This window comes from Platalea leucorodia, assembly GCF_965183815.1.
Source record: "Platalea leucorodia genome assembly, chromosome: 4".
Lineage (NCBI taxonomy): Eukaryota > Metazoa > Chordata > Aves > Pelecaniformes > Threskiornithidae > Platalea > Platalea leucorodia.
Genome location: NC_138826.1, coordinates 66,834,966 through 66,859,922, shown reverse-complemented (window position 1 = coordinate 66,859,922; position 24,957 = coordinate 66,834,966). Strand labels below are relative to the sequence as shown.

Here is a 24,957-nt window from a genome sequence, read left to right as displayed (position 1 = left end):
TGTATAGGTATTACCTTGTAAAAATACTTTTTTTTCCTTTTCTTTCCACACCTCTTCCATATGAGTAAGAAGGAAGGTCTGAAAACTAGTGAATAAAAGCAGCTTAAGAAGTGTGGCTGGCCCAGGTGATGATTACTGAAATAACCAATCTTTCAGTGTGATGATTAAACAAGCAAACATAAGAACAACTCCAACAACCAGCAGTTAGAGTGTTTCCCGTGCACGGGGCACGCGTCCTCTGCTTGCAGGGATTCGGCTCCCGGTTCTCCGGTTCTGGGAGAGTGCCCCGACCATCGGCAGCAACAGCCCAGGCCCCTCCAGTTCATACTTCAGATTCAGTAAACTGTTAATTACTGCTGTCACAAGGGTCTGACGATATCAGACAAACAAGACTGACAAAGCAAGGCACAATTTTCTCCTTGTTTTACTAGACCAACAGACGAGCACACAAGGTCTTAAAATGACCACAGCTCTTACTCTATTATAGCCTCAGATCATCATGACAAGAGGCTTAATAAAGAGCCTGTTAGCCTGAAATCCTGCTCATTTCTTCTATTTAGTTTCAGAACACAAGACAGCATCAACAGCAGAGACTGAAAACACTCACTGCACTGTGTCACCCATGTACATGATTTGAGCACCCCGCTGCCAAGTGTGGGATGCACAGGCAAATCGCCTCAAGTCCATCGTTACCCCCACACACAAGCGTGAGATTAATCCCAAGTCAACCCAAGTGTTTCCCACCTACTACTACTGGAAGAACTCAGCCCAAATTCACAGCTAGTTTCAGCCATCCCCAAACCGCCTATTTTCCAGCTGACCTTTTTGCTCAGCCCTGTCCATAACCACATGGTGCAGCCCCGCAGGGGGGGAAGCGCTTCTCCAACGCGCTAAGCGAGTGGTATGGTTTAGACTGCAGCACCTGGCTCGACCCACCTTATACCACCCCACAAACTTCAGCAAAGAGGAAACTTACTTGGAAAGCATCCTTAAATAATCTGTGCTTGATTTAACGATTTACACGCTAGTACAAAAACTCTGCAGGCTGCCTCCCCGCAGTACCATGAATTTCCTTAGCACACTAGTCCCAAAAGGCATGCTGCCTTCTGCAGCCACACCTTTCAAGGACAGTATTCTAATCTTGCTTTGTCTGTGGTATTTACAGAGAAGCATTCCTGAATCTCTCTGCATAAATGGATAAGCAGACTATTGCACTTTTACTGAAGAAAAGTGCAGCTGGTTACGTGACTGAGGTTCATTTATATTGTACAGAGCTAAAAAAGTGAATTAATAGTGCATATCAATATTACATACAATATCAATGAATATTACAGGTCAGTTTGTAGGACTTGAGGTGCTACATCAGATACAGTTAAGTCTGTAAAAATGGGACTTCGGGAATCTAATCTCTTGAAAATAATTGCAAATTTAACAACTTCTTTTGCCCTTCCTTAATATTAAAGTTAGGTAGTAAATGAGAATTACAAGTACCAGTAGATAGGTTTTATGTCTGTATTCTCCCATTTTCATAATTATGTCTATTGGGATACATAACAGTCCCCCAGGGAGAGAGAGGCTGCAGCTGGGCTCTCTGGATTTAAAGAGATCATCTGGCCCTGTTGCAAGTGGGCTACGATTCTGCTGCATAACGTTAAAAAACCTCTTTGATAACAAAAAACACATGAAAAAAAGGCAGAAGTTTAAACAAACACAGTTGCTACCCTTCACACAATGGAGAAAGCTGCCCAAAAACTACTTGCACCAGAAATAAGCAAGAGAGGCTACAGTTTATAAGGTCTAGGCTGACAATATCGGGATACAGCTACTTAGCCAGTGATGCTGGAGCGCTTGTTAGAGCGCAGACAGAAAGGATGCACTCTGCCTCTGCAGGAGCCGGTGGCAGAAATCTCTGCTCATTACACTTATTTGTAAACACTGATATTCTCCCACTGCCCTTTGCTTCCTAATCCTCCAAACCGCCACATCCCCCTGCGTATTCAGGTATGATTATCCAGGTTTTCTGGTATAAAACTTTCAAGTGGGGAGGAAAAAAAAGGAACTTAATGCAGAGAAAGAGGCAGGTGCCCCATTTGAACATTACTGAGTTCAGAGTGAGCACTTGACTGAAGCAACATGGTTCAGGTCACCAGTGGCCCAGTCTGGAGACAATTAAACACAAAAAGCCACTGAACGGCATCGGGTCAGAGTGCTGGAGCCCAGGTCTTCTCTCCACCCAGCTGCCCAAGTGCTTGTCTAACAGGGAGCCCACACATTGCATACAGATATCCAGTTTTGAAAGCTGTGTTATCCTCTTTCTCCTTCAACACATACAACCCTTTTGGTTTTGGCCATGTCTCCTGTTTTATTAAATCTTTCTTCTCAAACTTTTATGCCTCCAGAAAGCCTTTATATTAGAACTCATGTGCTCTCAAAATAATAAAATATGAGTCAAAGACTGGAGAAACTAAAAAGAGGTGTCTCTGCTGCTTCTTTTCCTATCAGGGAAATCTGAGCTATTTTGAGTGATGACTGTATTTTTTCATTTCACACAGGTAACGAGTCTTTTATTAAACACAGGTGCCCAAAAATTCATCCCAATGCACTGCAATAACTTGAATGAACATGTCCTGGGAATAATTCTGGCCTTGAGTGCTGCTAGTTACTGTACATACTTGTCTGATTAATTCCTCTTGACTTACAAAGGCATCCATCATGTCACAACGAATGATCTAAGAAGCACAGTGTACATGAACAGCCCCCCCCCCCCCAAGTCATTTCCCCAGCATCTAAAACAGGCTCTTATCATTTGTAATCAGTAATTAATAACAAAGCATTCTCACTAGCGCAATTTTTCTGCTAAGGTTAATGTAATATTTCATCCCAGGCCAGCTGCTGTTTTACGACTTCCAAGCACGACAGTAAGTAATGTCTTTGCATAAGAAGTCATCCACGGAGTAAATCAATTAGCTCCTCTTTCATCAGCAGGCATTTTGCTGTGGCAAGGGAGGCTAATTAGATATAAAGTTGTTGTTTAGCAACAGGAGTATGTACCGAAAGTTTGGCATTGTACGTTGACTTTTCTTCCCTATGTCTCCATTCTGCATCTTTTCCATTAAGGAGTTTTTAACTTACGATCAATCAAATACTGTGATTATGAGCTGCACTTACAATGCTGCTGTTATCTGCACAGATTTACCTACAAAGATCAGCATCAATCACGCAACATATGTTTTCAGTATTGGTAAAACTTTTGGGCCACTTCTTGCCCTCAAGAAGGACACACACATATTTATGACTATCGTCTCAGTTGCAAAGCGTCAATAAATTCTAGCGTATTGTTCTTTAGATAAGCTGCACTGTTTGTCATACTCCAAAGTTCACATCAGGATATCTGTATTGCTGTCCCTGGGAGGCAATTCAGCACCCCGAATATATATATGTGAAAAAGGGAGAAAAAGTAGCGTATAGCACTGGTGTATAGTGCTGGTGCAATCTTCTTGTCTTACTGAAATTGGCAAGTAACTTTGGAGACCTATGTTTTTTTTCCCCCCTTTTGATTGATACAGTAATTGTCTGGCATCTCAGGCTCTTTTTGCATGATGTAGCTGACACGTCTGGCTCAGGAAGCTTGTGACCCATAGGTGGTTGTGCGCTGGCAGAGTATCACGAGTTGTTTATCCCTCTTGTAGTCTGTCCTGGTCACCTGCTGTCAGAGACAAAACACCAGGCGAACTGGACCTTTCATCCTACTCAATGGCTTGCCCTTTGGTTCTTGTGTTTCTAAGAACGAGAAGCTGTAGCACACAAAAACATGCTACACAGTGCTCAGCGCCTCAGGATCACCAAGGGCAGAAATACCAGGTTTTAGGCATTTGAACCTTTGATTCAAAGTGCTGTGGCTGATGTGTACATAAAGCTTGGATCATGAAGCTCACCACACACCTGTCCAGGAACTGTTACAGTTGCCCACAGAGTCATCCTAGTGAGTGGAAATCAAGTGAAGATAGGAAGTTACCAACCCAGATGAAAGTTGAGTCATGTGGGCTGAACTACGTTGATGTTTGCTGATGCTATCCAGGCAGCCTGAGCAATGGATAATCATGCAGCAGCTCTAAAAAAGGAGCATTTGAGGCCTGAGGTGACTGAGGATGTATAAACACTGCCTGCAAGGCAACAGCTCACTTTCTTCCTTTCACTTGGTGGGAAGAAGGGAAGAAAAAAAGTGAAAGTAATAAAAGAAATAGGCCATTTCAGGATTACTGCTCCAAAACAGTCCAACACAATTCCATAACACAAAGGCAACATGAGGTCCACAGCTCTGACTCACCAGGTTTAGCAAATCACCAGGCATCCTCGCTCCAGCTACACCAAAAGCAGCCGCCTAGAAACATATTTCCTTGACAAAAAGAAACATGTTTGAAAAGGCAAGTAACAAATGGCAAACAGCGTGACCTTTAGTGAAAGAGTCAAGTTGACTCACAAATTGAAGTCAGGCAATGTCGAACTAGAAACAAACAAACTCATCCTTGGATTTGGATCCTAATGGATACAAGACTGGATCTCTGCTGTGTTTCTCTCAGCAGTCTAGATAGTTAGATCAAACAATGATGCAGCCTGTATTTAATGAGAATTAAATGTTAATCTTGACAACTAGAAGACAAATTCTAACTTTAAAGATGCAATTATTTCCCATTCCTTTAACATTTGGCCTATTTTGGTTTGCAATTTCTTGTAATTCAGTAGCACTCTCATTGCACCAAACAGATCAACGTTAACCACTGAAGTGCGTAAGCCTCAAGTATGATGCTGCCCAATTCTGAACTTCCAGTGACTCCAGCTCAATGGGCTGATCCACAATTATCTGTTATTTTCGGAGCAGTGGGGCTGTACTCAGTCATGCAAATTACAATTCACAGTTGCATACGTTGTCGTCAAAGAATATGTCTTGCAAATATTTGTTTACCCAGATTCTTAAATTCCTGGGGTTTCGTATAAAAAAAAAAAAAAAACAACAGCCAAGATACCACACAAGCTTATGTCACATTCCTGCAAGGCTCTTCATGTATGTTCAGTTATGTCTGGATTTCTTCCTTTTGCTACTTGCTGTGTGTCGAATCCTCTTTCTCCTTTCATTTACAACTATGTGGCAGAAGGAAAATAGTTCTGCTTAACACAGATCCAAATTGGCTTTTTAATAAACTCATTAAAGAAATGGTCCATTTCAGCCCTCAAAATTTGCCGCAGGTACCTCTGCACTTTATTACTAAACATCTACCTGAAAATGAAAGGAAAAAAAAGATAATAGGGTCTCAAAGAAATGCTGCACGCTGCCTGTCATGTACACAGAGACCACAGCCTGGAAATCCACTTACTCGGTGTAAATCCAGTTCAGTTATATTGACTTTTCTTTCCCTCGCAGTATATTAGTGCTCATGAAAAATCTGGCAGTGAAAGCCCTAGAGAAGAAATCTTTTGTCCACAGATAAATGCACTTCCCACATTCTGCTCTACTACAACAGGCAAAAGAGCAAAAGCATTGTTCCTACTTTTACAATAATCACAAGGTCAGACACTCAACTAAGACATAAGTAACACGGACTTTGTTATGGACGCTTTCTCTGTCCCTAATTCAGTGCCATCTCCACCCATTTATCCTCTCCTCCACCAAATGTATGAGCAATTATGATCAGTCCACTGAAAATTTGACTGCAATTCTAACATTCAGCTGCTACAAGCCACCAGTCCACTCTTTCAGTCACCTCCAGATCATTGCTACATGTTAATTTACTCAAGCCAAATCTTCCTTTCTGTTTTTCATGTTTTTTTCTTTTTCCTTTTTCTTTTTTCTTTTCTTCTTTTCGCTCTTCCTTTCCTTTCCTTTTCACAATCGTTTACCAAGCCAAAAGAGATTCAAGAGACAAATGATGGCGTCTGCAAACAACTCAAACAGCTTCATAGAAGGAAACAAAACAGCGCAGGATCAGAGAGGCTGTTACGTGTCAACACAGTAAACACCCGCAGTCAAACTCTCAGCTGGTGTAAATCAACCTGTCTCCAGCTGGGTTTCTGAGGGCAGTGCAACCCGATGCTGAACACACAGTAGAAAAACCTTATTCATATTAAACTACAGCATTTTAAATCTGAGAGAGTATTGACCCTATCTGGCACCTATTTCAATCTACAGCCAAACTCTCATCTCCCCTGATAGGGAACAGCCAGGAGCACGCTCCATGCGAGCAAGTATGGGCCCTTAATACCGTCTCAAAGCAGGGAGCCCCATACAGCCCCCTCCCTTGGGGGTCCTGGAGACATTCCCAGGAACAGCAGCAGCAGCAGTCATGGTTGCACGCTGCTGCCTACACAAGGAAACCCGAAGCACGTGAAATGTACAGTGCACTCTATAGCAGAGGATGGTGAGCCATAGCTGGGCTCTCCTGTTATACTAGATCATGTGAAAAACATGCACATGGACACTATTAAATATTTAAAGTTTCCTACCCTTAAAAAATCACAACTGCACCTAGCTTGTAGTAATCCAAAGCCATAGCTGCAGGGCATCTTTCAGTGGCCTAAGTCTGGTGTTTGAAGTATACAGATTCCTTTGAACTACAAGGAGAACTACAAATATCTGCTCAATCAGCTCCACTGTTCCTCTGAGGCAGCTAAACTGAGTGCCAAAGAGTTCCTGTGACAGCACACACAGCCATCGGCATCCAGCAGAAAAATAAGGGTTCACCATACCAGGAGTCCAATAGGTTCTGATGGTTAAGGGTCAAAGATCTAATCAATGTTTTCAATTATCTAGATCAGTAAGAGAGAGATTTTGGCCAAAAATGTCTTCTTGCATATTTATTATATATTGACTTCCGACTTGACTTTACAAGTGGCTGATGGCAACTGCTTCAGCAAGGAACTGCAGAGAAAGATTAGGGGTCTGATCTCCGTCTCCCCACCCTCACAACTGCTGGTGAATTCTTGAGGAACAAGCACCCTACCACCAAAATACAGACCAGTCTCTGATCTGCCACCTTAAGAAAGGCGAGACAGACATTTCTTTGGGCAAAAATGGAAAAAGAAAGATGACCCACGTATTTGAAGAAATATTCTAGGGGCTATCTCCAGTCTGTTGTCTTCTATGGCAGCCTCTACTCACTGCCTTTTCTTGTTACTATTTTCCCAAAATGCAAGCACTTGCTTGCCTGACGTTGCCAGTCCCTCTAGGACTGAGAGCAGCATGCAAAGCCCCATCCAAAAAGAAATCAATTACCAAGAACAAAGAAAAAAAGAAAAACTAAAAACTTGATAAGAATGGATGTCAGGAAGCTGACGGAAACACTTTGACGTAAAAAACATCATCTGCTTGGTTAAACATCGGCTGCAAGAACTGCTGCGCTTCCTCAAACTTTGACTTTTCTGGCTGGCCTGTAGGCGAGCCCGGAAAGGAATGCTAATGGTTTGCTTGGTCAGGGCGCGCAGAAAGGAAGGAGAGCCAGCGAAGGAGCTGCCAGCTGCGTCCCCTGCTTCAGGAAGCTCAGGAAATTTCAGTTGAGCAAGCTTGCAAGGGCTCTGAGATTACTGCCCTTCAATGGATGGGGATGTTTTATTCTTACGAGATGGCCTTTAACGATGTTAAAGGGCAAGGAGGTTTTGACTGACACACAGCAGTCCCCAGAGAGACTAATTAGTCGGCCAGCCTCTTTTCCATTCCCCGCCCTTCTTGAGTATCTGCAAAGAGTCTTTAAATTTAACCTGCAAATGCTAATACTTTTCCTTTGTAGCACTGGATTGTTCCTCTTCAGGGCTTTTACATGCACTTTCCATTTATGCAATGCTAACTCCCATAATGGTCAATAAAGGCCAGTATATTAGTATGATAAAGTCATGTTCCCAGCCATGCACAGAATTCAAATTGAATTAGAAAGTCAGCCTATGTTCATAAAAACAACACTATCGAGCAAATGGAGCTTTACTGCACTACGTAACGGACATCACGTATCTTTGGGTTGTTGTCAATTCTTCATATAAATATTTTAAATCACTTAGACTTCATTTTGCACACTATATAGTGAGTCTCTTCATAATCAAATAGTATTTAAAACATTTACTGCCTTGTTAAATCTAACAAGTTAGATTTATTGGGATAGTCACTTTCCTTAATAGCCAATTTAGTAAAACTCAATGTATTCATTGATGGATAAATATATAATAGGCGGTTGTTAAACCTTAATAAATATGTTTAATAGTCAGCTGGCATTTTCTCTCAATGGCAGCACTTCCTCTCGGCTGCCAACAGGAAATGCTGCTCCTGAATGTGCCAATTCAGCCCACGTGGAGGGAATAGATTGATGTAGAGGAGCAAATGGGAGCACAGATTTCAGGTAGCTTTCCTGCGCTGCTCGTCACAAGAAGAACTCTAGATCAGATTATCCTAAGGTCCGATCAAGACCATCAGGTGTTAAATAGTACACAGTATAAGGAAGAGTATGAGCTACTGTGTTTGCTTAGGCTCCATACAAGCAATGAACCAGGACAGGAAGGGCAGCTGGCTACCTGAAAGCCATATCAATGATATTCATGTACTGTAATTGCAATTTACAGTCTTACCACACTCCTTGTTTCATGTATATCATGTCGCATTCTCACACCCCGACCCTGCCACTCTGTGTGTTGATTGACAGATTAAATTACAATGGCTTGGCTTCTAGCTAGGAGATCTAAAAGGTACTCTTTTAAGGCTTTTAGGTACCTAAGAAAAAATTTCAGAGAAGTCCACATCATTAGATGACTAAACACCTTTAAAAATCAGGCCCTTAGCTCAAACTGTAGAACTTTATGGCTAAAACTCTGCAGGTTCCAGGATCCGTTCTCCAAGCTGAAGGCAGCTACTGCATATAAATGGGAAAAACCAGACCAAAATACCTTCAAGAGAGAATGTATTTGTACATTGGGCTGGGAAGTTTGATCATAGCCACGAGACACTCACCTGCGTGGGATTATACAGTTCCTGGAGTGGGCTTCTGGATCCTTTCCGGCAGCAAATGTCCATCCCGAATGGATTTCTACGCATTACTGCAAGGGGAAATTGAAATTAATACAGGTTAGCAACATTGGTTAGCAGTAACCTATTGCAATACCTACAGCAAGAAGAGATTTTTCTGACAGATCAGGGGATTCTAGACAGTATTGTGTCTTAATTCCTCATTTTATTTTCCCTAGAAATTGTCTGAGAGCTAAATCCTGTATCTATTGTGGAAGTTACTAAAAAAAAAGCTCTCTGGTTCCCCTCTTATAAAAGCTGTTATCCAACAACTTCCAGCTTGGGTGCACAAAAATTCACGCAGAGGGACCAAAGCGACGCAATTTTCAGCAGTGCTAGGTACCTGCTTCTCTGATCATCAGGGAGGAGTTGGATGGATTCCTATAATCAGCATCTCTGAGAGGCAACATTTGAGCCTCTGTCGGCCAAAAGACAGAAGTACACAGGAACCTAATATTAAAATATCTGATTTTAAAGCTTTTGGCCTAACTCTTCAGTTTCTCCTAGAACAGACACTCAGCAGTACACAACGGACATACAGTCAGTCATCACTGCACTTCTTGCTACAAACTATATTTTGCTCTACATATTGCAACTGAATATTTGACTGATCTGAAAACCAACATCGGCTATGTCGTCCCAGTTGGAGACCAGCAGGTTTTCAAACCAAAGGCTTTGTCAAAGGTCTGCCTGAGGAGCATTTTGGATGATAAAGTGTTTCCAGGAGAGACCTTGATCTGAGCCCCAGCAGGCGCAGAGATCATCAGTTTCAAGTTAGACCTTTGTGGCCATAAAAGTCTACATAAGAAGACATTCGGCTCTGATCACCCTCTATAGTCACGAGGAAAACAAGAGCTTGCCTGTCCTTCTAATCTCACGTGGCCCACATCATCCTCTGCGAACACTCCTCTGCCCCAGCTTGCTCTGCTAGCTACGGAAGGAGCATCAGGCAATCCGATGCCCGCATCAGGCATCGCAGCGAGGGGAGACTTGTCTCGTCAAGGTTTAATTAAGACACAACCAAAAGGAAAGACGAGATGATCCTGCTGGGAATCCAAAGGCATTAAGCAGAGTCGGGCACGCTTTTACCGCCGCTTGCCACGTTTTGTAGCCAGAAACTACTGAAGCGTCCTATAGCAACGGTTCTGAGCTGCACCACTTGCAGACATGATACGGCAGGCTTCGAGCCAAGAGTCAGAGAATACAGTCAAGTAATGTTTTAATACAGAGGGCTGATACGCAGTCATAATTGATATGTCAAGCAACACGAACCACAGAAAACTGTATACAATTCCAGTCTGGAAACATAATAGATTCCTTCGCTCGCTTCATATCTGTTTTTCAATTGAAGGTAATTATCTACTAACGTGCTGTGTCGCTTTTCCCCTGAGCAAAGAGAGATTCCACGGGTCTTGTGGCAAGAGTCAGACACATACGCTTAGCAAAAAAAAATAGCTAAATGTTTCGATTTTCTTCACAATTAGGACAGCAATGCTATTAGAGGCAATAATTTTAATTTACATGCTTAAATACCTGATTAACTTCCAAGCATTTTTAGTCACGCAGCCAAGCATTGCAATTCCTTTGTTTTTGTGCTAATGTGACTTTTAAAAAGTTAACTTCGAAAGTGTTTAAAACAGTTAAAACTTTAAAAAGATTTTGCATGAGTAATGTCAGCTTCCAGTGTCTGGAAGTGGTTTTAGGAAGAAAACAGTAAAGTGAGGGTGTGAGACATCCAGCAGTTGTTCTAACTACAGAGCTCCTATCCATCCCGGCCCCGTCTGTCGTCCCCCTCCGTACTCTTGTATCAGGAACTGTGTCCAGGGATGCTTTGAAAATCATTTTGTAGCCCCCTCACCATTACAAGAAAACTTTCTAAAATGGAGCCTTCCAGTCAACAGCAAAAGACATCGTTTCCATTTAAAACACCAGAGCAGGGGGAAAGGGAGAAGGGAACATTTCAGTGTATCCAGGTCATTAGACTGTGATTAACCAGGATCCTGAAACACTGATGCTTTGTTCCAAAATGAAGAAGCGGAATAATTCTAGTGTGGTGTTCCCTAATTTATTACTTCACTTTCCATTTCCATTAAATACAGTAAACAGTAACGTGCATAAATGCATCCCTTCCTGCTTCACTTAGCCAGCAGGTATCAACACAGCAACACTTTATATGCAGCAGTAACAGCCATAAAGATTAAATTATTTGCACAACATGCAAGATTTGATTCCCAGATGTAAACACAGAAAAAAAAAGCAACTGTCTCCCCAGCAAAAGCTAAATGCTAAAGTAGAACCTTAGTCACAGAAGCCATTAAATATTTTTTATGATTCCCAATATTACTTAATTGGTTTGTTTTTTCAATAAAGCCTTTAGAAGATGACTGCGGAGTTAGCATGGCAACACAGCAGCTCAACACAGCGCGCGATTGCCCCTCTATCGGTGTCAGGAACAGCACGCCCTGATGCAGCTGTACACAGCACCTCTGTGCACACCTGGAAAATACTTGTGCCTGGAATTTAACTGCAGCATCGAAATAAAGGGGAATACTCCCCTTTCCTCAGCAGAAATCCCACTCGCACTTTTGCAAAATTGTCCTTAGGTAAATAAGTATCAGGAACATTTATATATAGTTTAAAATGCTTGCTGGCATGCCTGTACACAAACTCGCCTCTCGGGGCTCCTGCAACCTGTTTTCTACCGTCTCAGCTTCTCTGAGGCAGTGTTTCATTATGTGATGACATGACCTTTTGGGCCTAAATCTCATCTATAGCAATCTGCAGTAAGAAAACTGTAACATGGACGTTAACTGCAGCCATACTAGTTTTAACCACACTTCCACTTAGACTCCGTCACACCATTGTGGTAGTGAAAATTAAAAAATCAAGCCCTTTATCTTCACCAAATCTTCTTATTAACATAGTAAATATCTAAATTTACATTTTATGGCTTGGGCTGATCTCCATACATAATTACAGTTAATTATAATCCAATGATAAGTATTGCATATGCATGGCTCCAAGAACTGATTAAAAGACCACGTTCATGCACACTAAGTGTTTGAAGCAGCTGACAGCAGTATTTAATGCCTTTAATGATTAAAGAGTAGTGTTAATGCTGCAACTGCAGCAAAATCAGCAATCCCCTGAATTTAGCCCGGACTGTGAGCAACTGGATGAATTGTTAGTTTGTTACTTAAATACAAGAGCTGTAAGAACAAGACCTTCCTTCCATCTCTAGGAATGATTTGTCCAATATGCAATCTTGGCCCATCTTGTTAAAATCTGTGGAATTTCAGAGACTGAAGATCATTCACCTGGAAACACGTAAACCAGGCTTAAGTCGTCACCTCCGCTTGGCAGAAGGCATTTATAATGCACTTGGTAATCTACAAAGACCCTGTCCCAGAATGGGAGGCCTCTGGTATTCCCACAGGATGAACAATGACAGGAGAAAATACTAAAAATAAGAAGCCACATCAATGCAATTTCTGCCTTCCCCTGTCAGGAGCTCCAGAGCAACTAAGAGAGGGAGACATGGTGGCACTTCTCCTGGGAGATTACTGGCCTGAAAAGGTATGTGAACGCTGGGACTATCTAGAGGGAAGAGAAAAGGGGGAAAAGTCATTGGAAACAAGACTCTCGGAGGCTTAAAACCAAAAAGGTCACCTTCTCACAAAGTGTCAGAAGGGCAAATGAAACCATTTCTCACAAGCCTGTGTGGGATCAAGTCACAGAGAAGACTCCACCAGAAGAGACACACCAAATAATTGTCACTTTTTTCACTGGACTTAGGTAGACAAACAAGTGACATTTCAAACACTGGTTGCGTGCATTCAGCAGCCACCTATATCACCACCATCCTACAAACCCGTAAATGTCAGAGGCTCCCATTTCCAAGACTTCTGTAGAATAAAATTTCCCCGACTGCTATCCAGCAACTATTTCCTACTCCGTAATGTTTAATTTGCTTGGGCTATTCTAATTATTTGCAAGATCATAAAAAACAAATGTAAAAACTTTACATCTGCTCACTGCCTCTTAAATTAACTGTCTCATATTAGCAGCCTTCCAGGACTTGAAGGGAGCCTACAAGAAAGCTGGAGAGGGACTTTTTACAAGGGCATGTAGCAATAGGACAAGGGGTAATGGCTTTAATCTGAAAGAGGGTAGATTTAGATTAGATATAAGGAAGAAATTCTTTACTGTGAGGGTGGTGAGGCACTGGAACGGGTTGCCCAGAGAAGTTGTGGATGCCCCATCCCTGGAAGTGTTCAAGGCCAGGCTGGATGGGGCTTTGAGCAACCTGGTCTAGCGGGAGGTGTCCCTGCCCATGGCGGGGGGGGCTGGAACTAGATGATCTTTAAGGTGCCTTCCAACCCAAACCATTCTCTTATTCTATGATTCTATGATATTACAAATATTTGAGAAAACTTCTGAGGACATATTAATATTTAATTTTTCATTATATTGGTTTAAAGTACAAAGTCAAAATTCCCTAATACAGTATTGCTTAAAGCTGATATACATAATTCATTCCACCTATTTGGGATGTAAGTAGTCTCACTGAGGAAAAAGTATGCATTGGCGGCAGTATGTTGAGACTCCCATTGAAGATGGGATCCTGTTCTTGTTTTAAAGAAAAAAGCTATAGACAAGTCAAATATATTCCTTTTTTGGTCTGATTTCTCTTCTTTTTTGAACTGATTTCTCTATGAAAGGCTGAAAATTGACAGCAGTCTGCTTGCTTCTTTTGGCTGAAGTACATTGCTTTCCAGCTAACACTGCTGTCCAACTGCCCCTAAGTTCAGGCCAGGGTTAATGTTTTCCATGGAGCACCTTATTGACAGCAAAGAGCAGGTTCATAACGTAGTACCTTCTCCTAGAGCCGTAAACAACTGGGTTAGGGCTGAACATTCACCTAAACATCCCCTACCAAACCTAGACAGAAGAATCAGTGCCACTTGGCCCAGGCAAGATAGCAGCATCAAAACAGTACTTACATCTTTGACATCTCTAGCCATGTTCAAACAAGCTACTGCCCTCAAACATCCTGAATTTTTAAAGCAAAGCAAGAATAATTAATTATACCCATACTGAAGGTTTAGAGATTCTCTGCAGCTAAAGATTTGGACGTGGTTTGTCATCCAAACTCTCGCACAGATTTCTGCTATGACCCCAAAGCATCACAGAAAATTACTTCGATTGGGTACATAAGATGAAGAGTTGAAATACACATTCAAATACTACACTAAACACCTTCTCAGAGACACTGAGACATCCGTAGCTGAATCGTAACCATACGTCTGTAAATGGTATTATAAGACTACTGCTCCATCTGTACTGCCAAGAATTATGCTCAGGGCAAACTAGTCACATCCGAACACAAGCCAAGCAAGGCTCAATTTGACAATATTTTGCACATGCAACACTCCTGAAGCATGAAAAGACTCAGGGCAAAGTTGAAGTAAGTGACCCTAGGAAGCAGCCCTTTTCCAGAGTTTGTCAGAGGCTCTTGGACCAAATTTTTTGCAATTTGGAACATCCTGTCCACATACCTTTCAGACACTTAGTTAACATCATGCTGAACAAGCTTGTCATTAGCAACCAGCTCGTTCTGCTTCAGGAAAATGAGCATTCCGTAATAACTGACAACAATCTGCTCTGCAAGACTTCACTTCAGCCAAGTCCAAACTGCAGACAAAATCGGAAACTGGGCGATAAAAAGACTACCTCATTTCAAACTTCATTAAAATTCCTGTGCTCCCTTCTACAGACTGATCAGGCTAAGGACACCAAACGGTATGCAAGGGTTAATTTTTAATCAGCAACCAGGAGCCTGAGGAGTGAATGCAAATGCTCTCACCCAGCACTGGCTCCAGATCCTGAGTAAGGAGACTTATAGATAGCTCTCCCGGCAATGATTTATGAACACTAATCCCTCAGCAGCAGTTCACAAAGATCGACGGATTGATAGCAACATCTTGTGACATCTGGGGCCTTGTGCTTTGCTGTGTTCAGCTCAGGATTTTAGACTAAATTATTGGTCCTTCATCCGGAGACTGCAGGTACAAGGATTTATGACTAAACTCTTGTCTGGCCTCTTTCGTTTTCTTGAGGCAAAACTGCAGCTTTCTTTGCTGGAGCTTGGGAGATCTATTTTTAGAAAGTAAAAATCAGATTAGGTATTGTATATGAGCATGCCAAAGTCTTAAATGCAGAGAATGAGATAATACTTATTCTCTGTTAATGGAGAACCAGATTTTGCCTCATACCAGACAATAACTAGTAACACGGGGTTTTACTCGGCGTGAAAAACAAGCAAAAATCTGTGGCCAGAGCACCTTACCCCGCGTAACACCACTGTGCCTCATGGACAAACTGACAAACTAGAGACCCTACTGAGCTGGATGCTGTATGCACATAGCAAAGAAACAATTCCAAAAGCTCCAGTGTGTTAGAGCTCCATCTGAAGAACAGAGATGCCGTATTTTGGGGTGGCAATACTGGTTTCGTTGGTTCAAAATATCCATCCCACGCTCCCCTCATGTTTCTACTCCCACTCATGTACCAGAGGGACTTACCAAAGTAAGACTGTGGATGGATACGACAAAAGTGAAGGGTGAAAAATAAAGAAGAGGTCACACCTTAGTGAATGATTACGGCTGAGATGAGCAGCAAAGCCGCTAGTTACAGGACCAGGGACCGGCAAAGTAACAGTCCTCAGTTTGCAGATCAGAAAAATAGAGGCAAAGAGGTTAAAAACTTCCACAAAGCAAATTAGTTGCTACAGATCGAATTCATTTTAGGAAGCAAGATGTCTATTCTAAGCTACTCATTTAAGCTCCTACAATTAACAGAGAGCCACAGCTGCAGAGATGGGTCGCCCCGTGTGCCTCTGGAGGTGGCTCCCTTCCTCTCCACTGACCAGCAACCCTAAATGGATTGATGGTTGAAGTTACATGAAATAAATCCTGGCACAGCAAGGAAATGAATCTTAGCGTTTGTTTCTAAGCTCTAATCACTAATTACAAAGGTTGTAAATGCACTCCAAAGAATAGAGAGATATTTAATTACTTTTTCCTTTTGACAGATTTCCAGAAATAAATTTGTATTTTATCCTGTTTGTTCTCAGATTAGCATGGGGATGGGTTTAATTGGGCACAGTGGGGAAGTTAATATCCTTGGGTAAAATTATGCAGAGACTTAGATCCTTGGCCACCCTACGGACATTGCATGTGGCATAAATTAGCACAACATCTTTCCTGTTAATGAACAATGAGCAACTTTTTTCCAGTATTTTTTTTTTTTAAATGTTAATCCATGCGGAATTTCTTTAGAAGTCTCAAGAAATTATCCTCAAACCTAAATCAAGAGACTTTTCCATAGGCTTTACTTCTCACACGAAGAGAGCTCCGTTTTGTTTTTCTCTGTCACACACAGGCATACGCTGCTTTTAATGCAGCAAGTTTTTGTAGGTGCAAACTACGAACTATATTAGACTTGGTCAGAACTCTTCTGATACAACCTTGTTTTCTCTGGCATGAAATGCAGACTCAGGGGCATCACAATATTTCACAGGTCACTTCTGGATGGATCGCTGACCACCCCAGCTGCCTGCTCACCTCTGTGTATGCTCTGGTTTACGCCATCCATTAGCAAAGCCAGATGTCCCAATATGTTGATCAAAATGGTCTACTTCTTTTCTCCCAGAACTATTTCTAAGTCTTCATAAATATTTTTTTTTTTTTACCATCCACAACAATTTAAGAAGTTGTTCATTGTTTCCTTTTTTTTTTTGTCTCAAATGCAACTTTCTACAAAGGAAGTCAGAAACTAAGGAATTGTGACCAACTTTAACTGCATGTATTTCAAAAACGTGTATTATGAATTTGCATGAAGGAACACTGTGGATCTGGTATACCAAAATGCAAAGTAAAACTCTCTTTCTGGACGTTACACTTTTCTGTACTTTTCCATTACAAGTTAGCCATGTGTTTTGCAAAATGAGACTGGAACAATCTGGGAAGGTTGGAAAATTTCTAGTGAAGTTTACAGGTTTCTGAACATGCCTCCCTCCGATTTCTAGATACTCGCTGTAACAACATCAGCAGGCACATCTGCTGCTGGGTTCTCTTTATAGCAAAGAATTGAATGCTCTACTCTGTTCTTCTTATCAGCCTAGTTTTCAAGCCTGTAGATAGTTGGCTATATCCCATCTCTCTGATACAAGTTCAAACAAAAATTGTGTAAATGTAGATCCAGGGAAAAAAAAGCTACATTTGCATTGTCCTAAAAAAATGAGAAGCGAGATTTCTTTTTCTGTATTTCCCACTACTTCTATTACACTGTCAGTACCAGTCTACTTAACAAACATGATGTATGAGCTCACTCCAAAAAAAAAAAAAAGAGGGAGTGAGAGAAAAACCTTTAAAGGAGGAAGGTTTCTTTAGAAAGCTGTAATTTTAAAAGCATTTATCTTGAATCACAGTCAAAATGAAAACGATGGCTGCTGCAGCTGCAGTCTATTTGAGCTACTGTTTCTTTGCTGTTCTTTAAGAGATGTGCATTGAAGATGAAACACAAAATCATATTTGCTATGGATGTACTCAAACGCACAGCAAGTCTTCTCACAAGCCAAGCAGAAGAGAAAATAGAGCTGCAGCAGTCATTTTAACCTGGAGCAATGAAAGGCTCAAACTTTCGGTCTCTGAATTTCAGGCAGAAGTATTGCACACGCACATATGCACACCTGACCTGACACAAACAGAAGGCAAGGGACACAAGTCATTTCTGTCCTAGTGACGTGTCCAGATGGACCAAGATTTTCCACCTCTGAAGCAGCGCCCCTGATATTTTTAGTGTGATCACATCTTCCTGATACTTTACTGTGATTTCTGAACAATAATTTTCTTTACAAAAACGAAGACTAAACAATTTGATAAGCAGGAAAGAAAGTATGAAATCCTGCAGTAATCACTTCCAGAGCAGTCATTCATTACGGCAAAGAGGATTATGACTGCAGCTTGTTGGATAAACAGATGAGCTCTTACAAATTAAGGATGCTACTTCCTTGGCAATGCGAAGGCCAAATGCTGATATTAAAAGAAAAAAAGTACCACAGACAGCAAAGGCCTGATTTTGCGATTTGTGAAACGTCCAGATTAATAATTAATACACAGCTGAGCTTTGCTGTCTTATTCCAAGAGTTTCTTCTGTTTAATACTTCTAAACTCCAATAATCCCAAGGCACAGAGACGCAATCAGGTCCTTTGCAAGACCTTTTACTTTTCCAACAGCCGGTTATCGCCTCAGCTGACCGGACTCAGGCCAGGTCCAGGTCTGCAGAGCACTGCTGGGCCATGTCCAGCCCCATCGGACCATGGAAGCTCTCCAGTGCTCCTGCCTTCTTCCAGCAGGATCTGTACCTCTGTATGTGGAGGCTGGGAAGCTGCTTTCACACACTCCTCTCTCTCTGTTAGCAACGAGCTGTACACAGATAATATTGCTTTCAGATGTAAGAATCCCCTCATGCAGCAGTTTTGAAATATTCCAAACCACGGATCCTTCAAGGCTTTTACATATGAATAGGACATTGTCAGCTCCCTCAGACCCAGGCTGCACTTCAGCACACAGAAGAGTAAAATACACATTAGCACTATAAAACTTCATCTCAATTAGCATAATCTGTATTTCCATTATAGAGCCCGGCTTTACAGCCAACCTCGGGTGATGTACTGAGCACTCTGGATCTGTCTTTCTCTAAGGAGAAATTCCCCAAACACAAGAAAACCATTCAGAGCAGTGAATGTATGAGCTTTCAGTGCCGGCTTATCTTTCAGCAGTTCTACTCCCTTCTTCTATCTCCTTCCATTGCTCCCATCGTTTCAATGAGTTCAATTAAAACCTTCTGATGCACTTTGTCTACAGCAAGGAAATGCAGTCATGCCTCACACATACTCGCGCGGATAGGCCAAGCACACCAACTCTATGTCCAAGAGGGAAAAGGAGTGAATGAGGAAAGATCATTTTTGTGATTTTACTTCCAACGAGAGCATTTAAAGGAGATCCAAATCAGGCAGCAGTTGCAAATGACACATATTCTGGTATCACTATCAAATAGGATCCTGGATAGACTAAAAATTTTAAATTGATTCAGACTCTTCCTCCAAATATTATGGATATGCTATATAGCACGGGATAGCAATATATATGAGGCCACTATGCAAGTAGCTTTCTTCTGGATTAAACAGGAATAAAGGAATCTCACAGTATTTCAAGGCTTAGTTTCTGAGGCTCCAGAATATTGGATACCTATCTGGCCTTTACTGGTAATAATGATATTTCATAATTAGCATACAAAATAATAAGCTTTGGTTTCAGTCACTAATAGCCTGCCAAATACATTGTGAAATTTCTAGTAACATGGCAGCTGGTGACCAATAAGTATCCAAAACACAGGATCACTCTGACAGTATGGCTCTGAAGGAGACAGACAACAGAACTCTAGACAGAAGCATGGACTTAAAAGTTTTTCCATAGGAAACAAATGCTGTTCTCGCACTTCTGAGGTCTCATGCAGAGAGGGATAGAAAGAGCAGGAGAGAGAGGAAAAAAGGAAAGCATCCTTTCCAGAAGACTTCCCCAAAATTATGCCCAATTAAGCTGTAGTTCATCTTTCAGAAAGAAAACTCATCTTCTTTCTAAATTTCCCAGGAGCGGAAAATCCACCTTGGGAAACTGATTTGATGTCAAACTCTCCTCCCCAAACACATCCTTTTGTTAACCTATCCTCACCTTCCAGCCACTGGATCTCGTGGCGCATCTGTCTGCTCCTCGTGGCCATAGCTCTCTTCTCTATGCAGGAACCTATACGTTATGATCAAGGCACCCCTTAACTTTCCATCATTCTGAGGCAAGTTTTCTAGGTGGTACCTCACTCTTCCTGCTTTCTTCTGAACACGCTCAAAGATAACACCACAACTTGCTGAAACCAGGGTGCCCCCACATCACACAGCACCGCAGCAAAGGCTGCGGCAGAACCCATATGACGAACAAGTATAACCTCCCCTCTCCGGCTCTGTGCTCCACCATAACATGTGCCCGGGAGGCAGTAGCTCTCCTGTGGCCCAGGGAGCAGGCAGGCCAGCTGGTGAGCCATCATCCTCAAACCCTCTTCAGACCTCCCTTTCAACAGAAGAGGGGCCTCTACTTGGTAAGCATCACCTAGAATTTATTCCTCTACACACTCACCCTTACTAAAATTACTAAAATTGAGCTGCCACCCAAGTCACTAGGTATTCACAACTCTGTATTAATGACTTGCTGTTTTCCTCCTCTCCATTTACCATTGCCCTAACTTTTGCATCCTCTGTAAACCTGATCAATAAATGACTATGTTTTGGTCTGGATCATAAATTAGAACATTTAACTAGCATCAGTCCAAAATCTGGTCCCCCAAGGATCCCATGGGAAATGTATCTGCTTAGTGATGACTTCCCAGTTACAGCTATTTTTACAAACTGTCAAACATTCTTTAAATCACTATTATGTGTGCCAGATTGATATGCATTCGCTTGCCAGTTTAACTTTTGGTTTATTCATTTCCATATGCACCTGTATAGGAGTAATTCTGACATTCAAATATCTATTATTAAAACAAAGAGGGTCATCAGCTTGGAGAATTGATTTTAAAACATTTATTTGCGGAAAATGTTTAGGTTAGTTGTCTATCTTTAACCTTCCAAGGCCGCAGAGAAGGCTTCTGTGATATATTACAGTCTTGCTTTGCTCTCAACTCCGCGTGGGTTAATTTTATCACAAGTTCTTGAAAGCTGAAATAGCGGAACTGCATTTTAATTGAAAATATTTTACACTTTCAGCTTAAAAAATAAAGCAGAATAAAAATTACAGTTTAAGCGATGTTTTCTCAAGCCACAGAGTTGAATGGCAGATAGGACTGACCTGGAGGGAGCAATCTCAGAAGGCTGCTGCTTTTGGGGTAATCCTTACATTTTATGCTGAAAACTCCATTTGTCTTCATTAAGTATTAATCAGCCATTACCAAGGAGGCATATATAAAAGCTGTTGAATAGGAAAACCCAACAAGTGAAAAAAACTGATTTGATTTCACATTTACAATAAGGAGTTGTCACATATTACCCCTTTCCAAGCTGAGATAAATCATCTCAGGTTCATGAACTCAGATGGATCTCTGTCCTTCTACATGAGCTGAGAATCGCACCTGAACTGTCTACAGTGAAAGGGAGATTTACTGAGATTGACTGCTTAAGTCCTCGGCAGGCAAAGCAGTCAAAGCATTTTATTCAGCTGGGAAGGACACCGCTTGCTTGCATGCATATGTGCAGCTACTCATGCAGGTATGATATGAGTGACTATATTACATCCATACATGAGTGAATACATACATGCATTATTGATGTTGACATAGCACACCAGTGTTTTACCCACCACCAGATGCTGGTGGTTTTTTATTTTGTAATTACTTCGTTTTCAAGAGTTGTAACATGCTGCATCATGTTTCACTGTTCAAATCCAACAATTAAATGGCAGTTTATTTTGGTTTCTCCTTTCCATTCTCTATATTTTGCTCCTATCTATTTCATTACAGGTTTCCAGGCTGAAAGCTTAAGTAATATTCAGAGAAAATAGCAATGTGAATTTTTCATTTAATAGTAGTCTCTTATTTAATAATCTTTTTTTCCAGAACACACCGCTTTTCAACTCTTCTATTTAATCAAGCTCTTGACATATTTTCCTGTCAAAACATACTCTATTTTTCCAAAATCTTTATCCTCTCCTCCCTGACCTTTTCTTCGCGCCCCCCCTCCCCCCCCCCCCGCCCTTCCCTTTGGCACTCTGCAGCTGCCCCTACACGTTCCTACCAATCTTTTAGGCTCATTCCCTGCTAACCATTTCTCCTCCCTCGCCTGTTCTAGTCTTCCACCACCATCCAAGCTCCCCCGCACCTCTCTCATAAAGCAACGAGCCAAGAAAAACCCCAGCTTGCTCCCTAACCCAGCCACCACGCCAGGAACCCAGGTCCCACTCAACCCAGAGCAAGGGGTGGCAAAGGGGGCAGAGGAGGTGGCGAGGGGTGGTGGGGAGAGGAGGTGCTGAAGGCATGGGGGCTTGGCTTCAGTTGCTCAAGAGGAACCAGAAAACAGCCCTCTCCCATGTGTTCCCCAAGGTTTCCAGGGCTTTAATGCCATCCCTGAGCCTGGCACCCCTTTTCCATCATCTCGGTGCCCCGCTCCCAGCTCAGCGCTGTCACTCCATGCACTCCCCTCCTCTCTTCCCAGGAGACCTCATCCACCCAGAGGCCCCACATTAGCTAAAATACACAAAATGCCAAATAATGAACAAAAGGCTTGAGAAGCAGGCAAATCACAAGGCCAAGAGCTACAGCACAGGGAGGCCAGGAGGCACGCCTGGTTTTATTTATAGTTTTTACTCAGCACTTTGTTTTTCCTGCAGTTAAAGCAGTTAAGAAAGATGACAGAGTTCGAGGTCAGGAGTGTTGTCACAGGCACACAAAGCACGATCAGATGAGAGGTTCAGCAGCGATGCTGAGTGTTTTCCCGTTTCTCAACAACCAGTAGTTTTTCCTTTCCATTTTATACACTCACTTTCAATTCTCTGTCCTAAATGTTTAAACAAAGAGCAGTCATCCCCTCATACAATTAAAGGCCGTGAGTATGGAAAATAGTCCAAGACTTTACATATTACTTTTTGAGAAGATGCACAAGAAACGTAGCCTTCCCACCAAGGCTGTGTTCCAGCTAAAATTAGTGTCACAAAAACAAAGATTTCAGGCAAATATAAACAGCCTTAGAAATGAAGACCGCCTTTACCTCAGCTATGAATGTTTTCTTGAAATGGGAACCCGGAATAGAAAAGAAAATTAGAAGACCTCAGGATGATAACCCCACTGCCATTAACCTTGCAGAAACCATTTTTGCTATATTGCATTTGTGGCTTCCACCAAATGTGTGCTAATCTCAAACGAGAGCTGAATATGCGTATTTAAAAAAACAAATCCAAACCACTAGCACTGACTAATTTTGCTGTTCAAGACCTTAGCTACATTTTTGTTGTTGTTTTGCATTGCCCACAAAATAACGAGGGATACAAAGGCTGCAGACGAGGATGTGTGTGAACCTGAAAAATCACAGCTTCTAATCACCCTGAGGTAACTGCAATATAAAAAAAAGAGTGCAGGGTGAAGGTAACCAGTGATTTTATTTAGATCCTCCCACAGGAACAGGATTAATTCCATGCTCTGCAGATGTTCATTTGTGTCCTCCTTATATTATGGGGAAATTAAAATACAGGGTGGGTTGCTGTATACTCTGCTTACAATGCCAATACAATTTAACTGTTTCTGTTGCAGCTGTGCTACTTCCCTTCAAAGAGAGGTCAACACCCCTAATGCCTACGTCCTCCATCAGCCCACCCCAGCCCCAGCATGCAGAGGACCTCATTTAATTCCTGCCTCACTGAGGAATGTCCTTTTAAGTAGGAGGCTCTCTTTGCCATCCTCTTGCCATACTAGTAATGCTACTAAGTACTGGAATTCAAATCACCTGTCTTAGGCTAAAGTTCAAGCGTTTAGGAACAATACGTGTTTGGGGATTTGGTGTGAGCTCCTCCATAAGCTTTCACTTGTGACTTTTTCTTCAAAACACCCTGATGGCATCATCCAACTTTCCAAATATTACCCCCACGACAGCTACTGCTAAACACCAAGTCTTCAGCTGGACAACACAGCATCAACCATGTCTTTGCAGACCTGTTTTGCTTCAGAAAGTCCCTGCTGAAACTGGTTCTTTGCATCGAGGCTTCTTTGCGTGGAACGAAAAGAAACCTCCAGAAGCCTCCTCATGGCCAGGTGGGAGCTGAATCTTCTGGTATCCCTCCAGATGGTGCTCAGGACTGGGGGCAGGCTGGAAATAGCTAGCAGTCATGTCATCCTTATCCTCAAGTCAGCTCCAAATAAAACACACAGGGCAGGGAGAGAAAAGGAGAAACAAAACAAAAGCACAGCGAGTCACAACCAAATATAAGGGTTTCTCTCCTTCATCTGTTAGCTCTTCTTACAGCCAAAACACAAGAGTTAAGCTACGCACATGACTAAGGGCTTCCAGCACCAGGGGTTTCCCAACACTATTTGTCTAATCAAAAAGTCAACAAGCTATATTGGGCTTTTTATTGCAAGGACAACACTGAAGGAAGAAACCTCAAGACTTCATTTCCTTTCTCCCATGTTTTTCAAATAACATCTGTTTGTTGACCGCAGACGAAACAAAACACAGGCTTCTTCCCTCCCTTTTAACTAGAGATTAAGATGCTCCGATTTTAATATTGAGAAGCGAGTGACCAAAATGGTTCTTCCAAACCCAAACAGCATTTTTCTTCCCCACCATCCAGACACAACATGGTCACACCAGTCACCCGAGCTCTGCAATCTCCTTCCACAGCAGCAGCTCACTCCCAGCAATGCCATTTCTCCTCCTCACAGCAAAGCTTAGGTCAGGATTAAAGGGGGGGTGGGAGGTGGGATGTCTGAAACACAAAAGCTCTTTTACTGGCCACATCAAGTACAAGATGCGAGATAGGAATGATAAAAGCCAAAGGAAGACTTTCAGCTTCCCAGAAAAAAGTAGCCATTAAAAGCAGTCATCAAGACCAGGCATCAAGCTAACCACACACAGGGTGACAGCCACTTGTCACTTGGTGAAATCACTGTCTATGCACTAACGCCTCAGACAAGCACTTAAAATACATCTCGTTCCCCAAATCACACCGAGAGGAGACCAGTGGGATGAACTGCAGGCCACCTGCAATGGTCACTAATGATGCAATTTATTTCTAACAGATATGACATCGCAGCAACCAGC

The 24,957-nt window shown here is 42.1% G+C and overlaps 1 protein-coding gene across 3 annotated transcripts in view; it reads right to left on the bottom strand.

Annotated features, from left to right (window-relative positions):
- CHST11 (carbohydrate sulfotransferase 11) overlaps nt 1-24,957 on the bottom strand; it is a gene marked incomplete at both ends in the record, with an annotated part of 170,369 nt that overhangs the window by 85,414 nt on the left and 59,998 nt on the right. For 2 of the 3 annotated variants that reach the window (XM_082308562.1, XM_082308561.1), the window contains one exon: nt 8,978-9,069. In XM_082308562.1, the coding sequence (XP_082164688.1) occupies nt 8,978-9,069 (92 nt within the window). The remainder of the gene's footprint in view (nt 1-8,977; nt 9,070-24,957) is intronic. The other variant, XM_082308560.1, reaches the window with a different exon arrangement.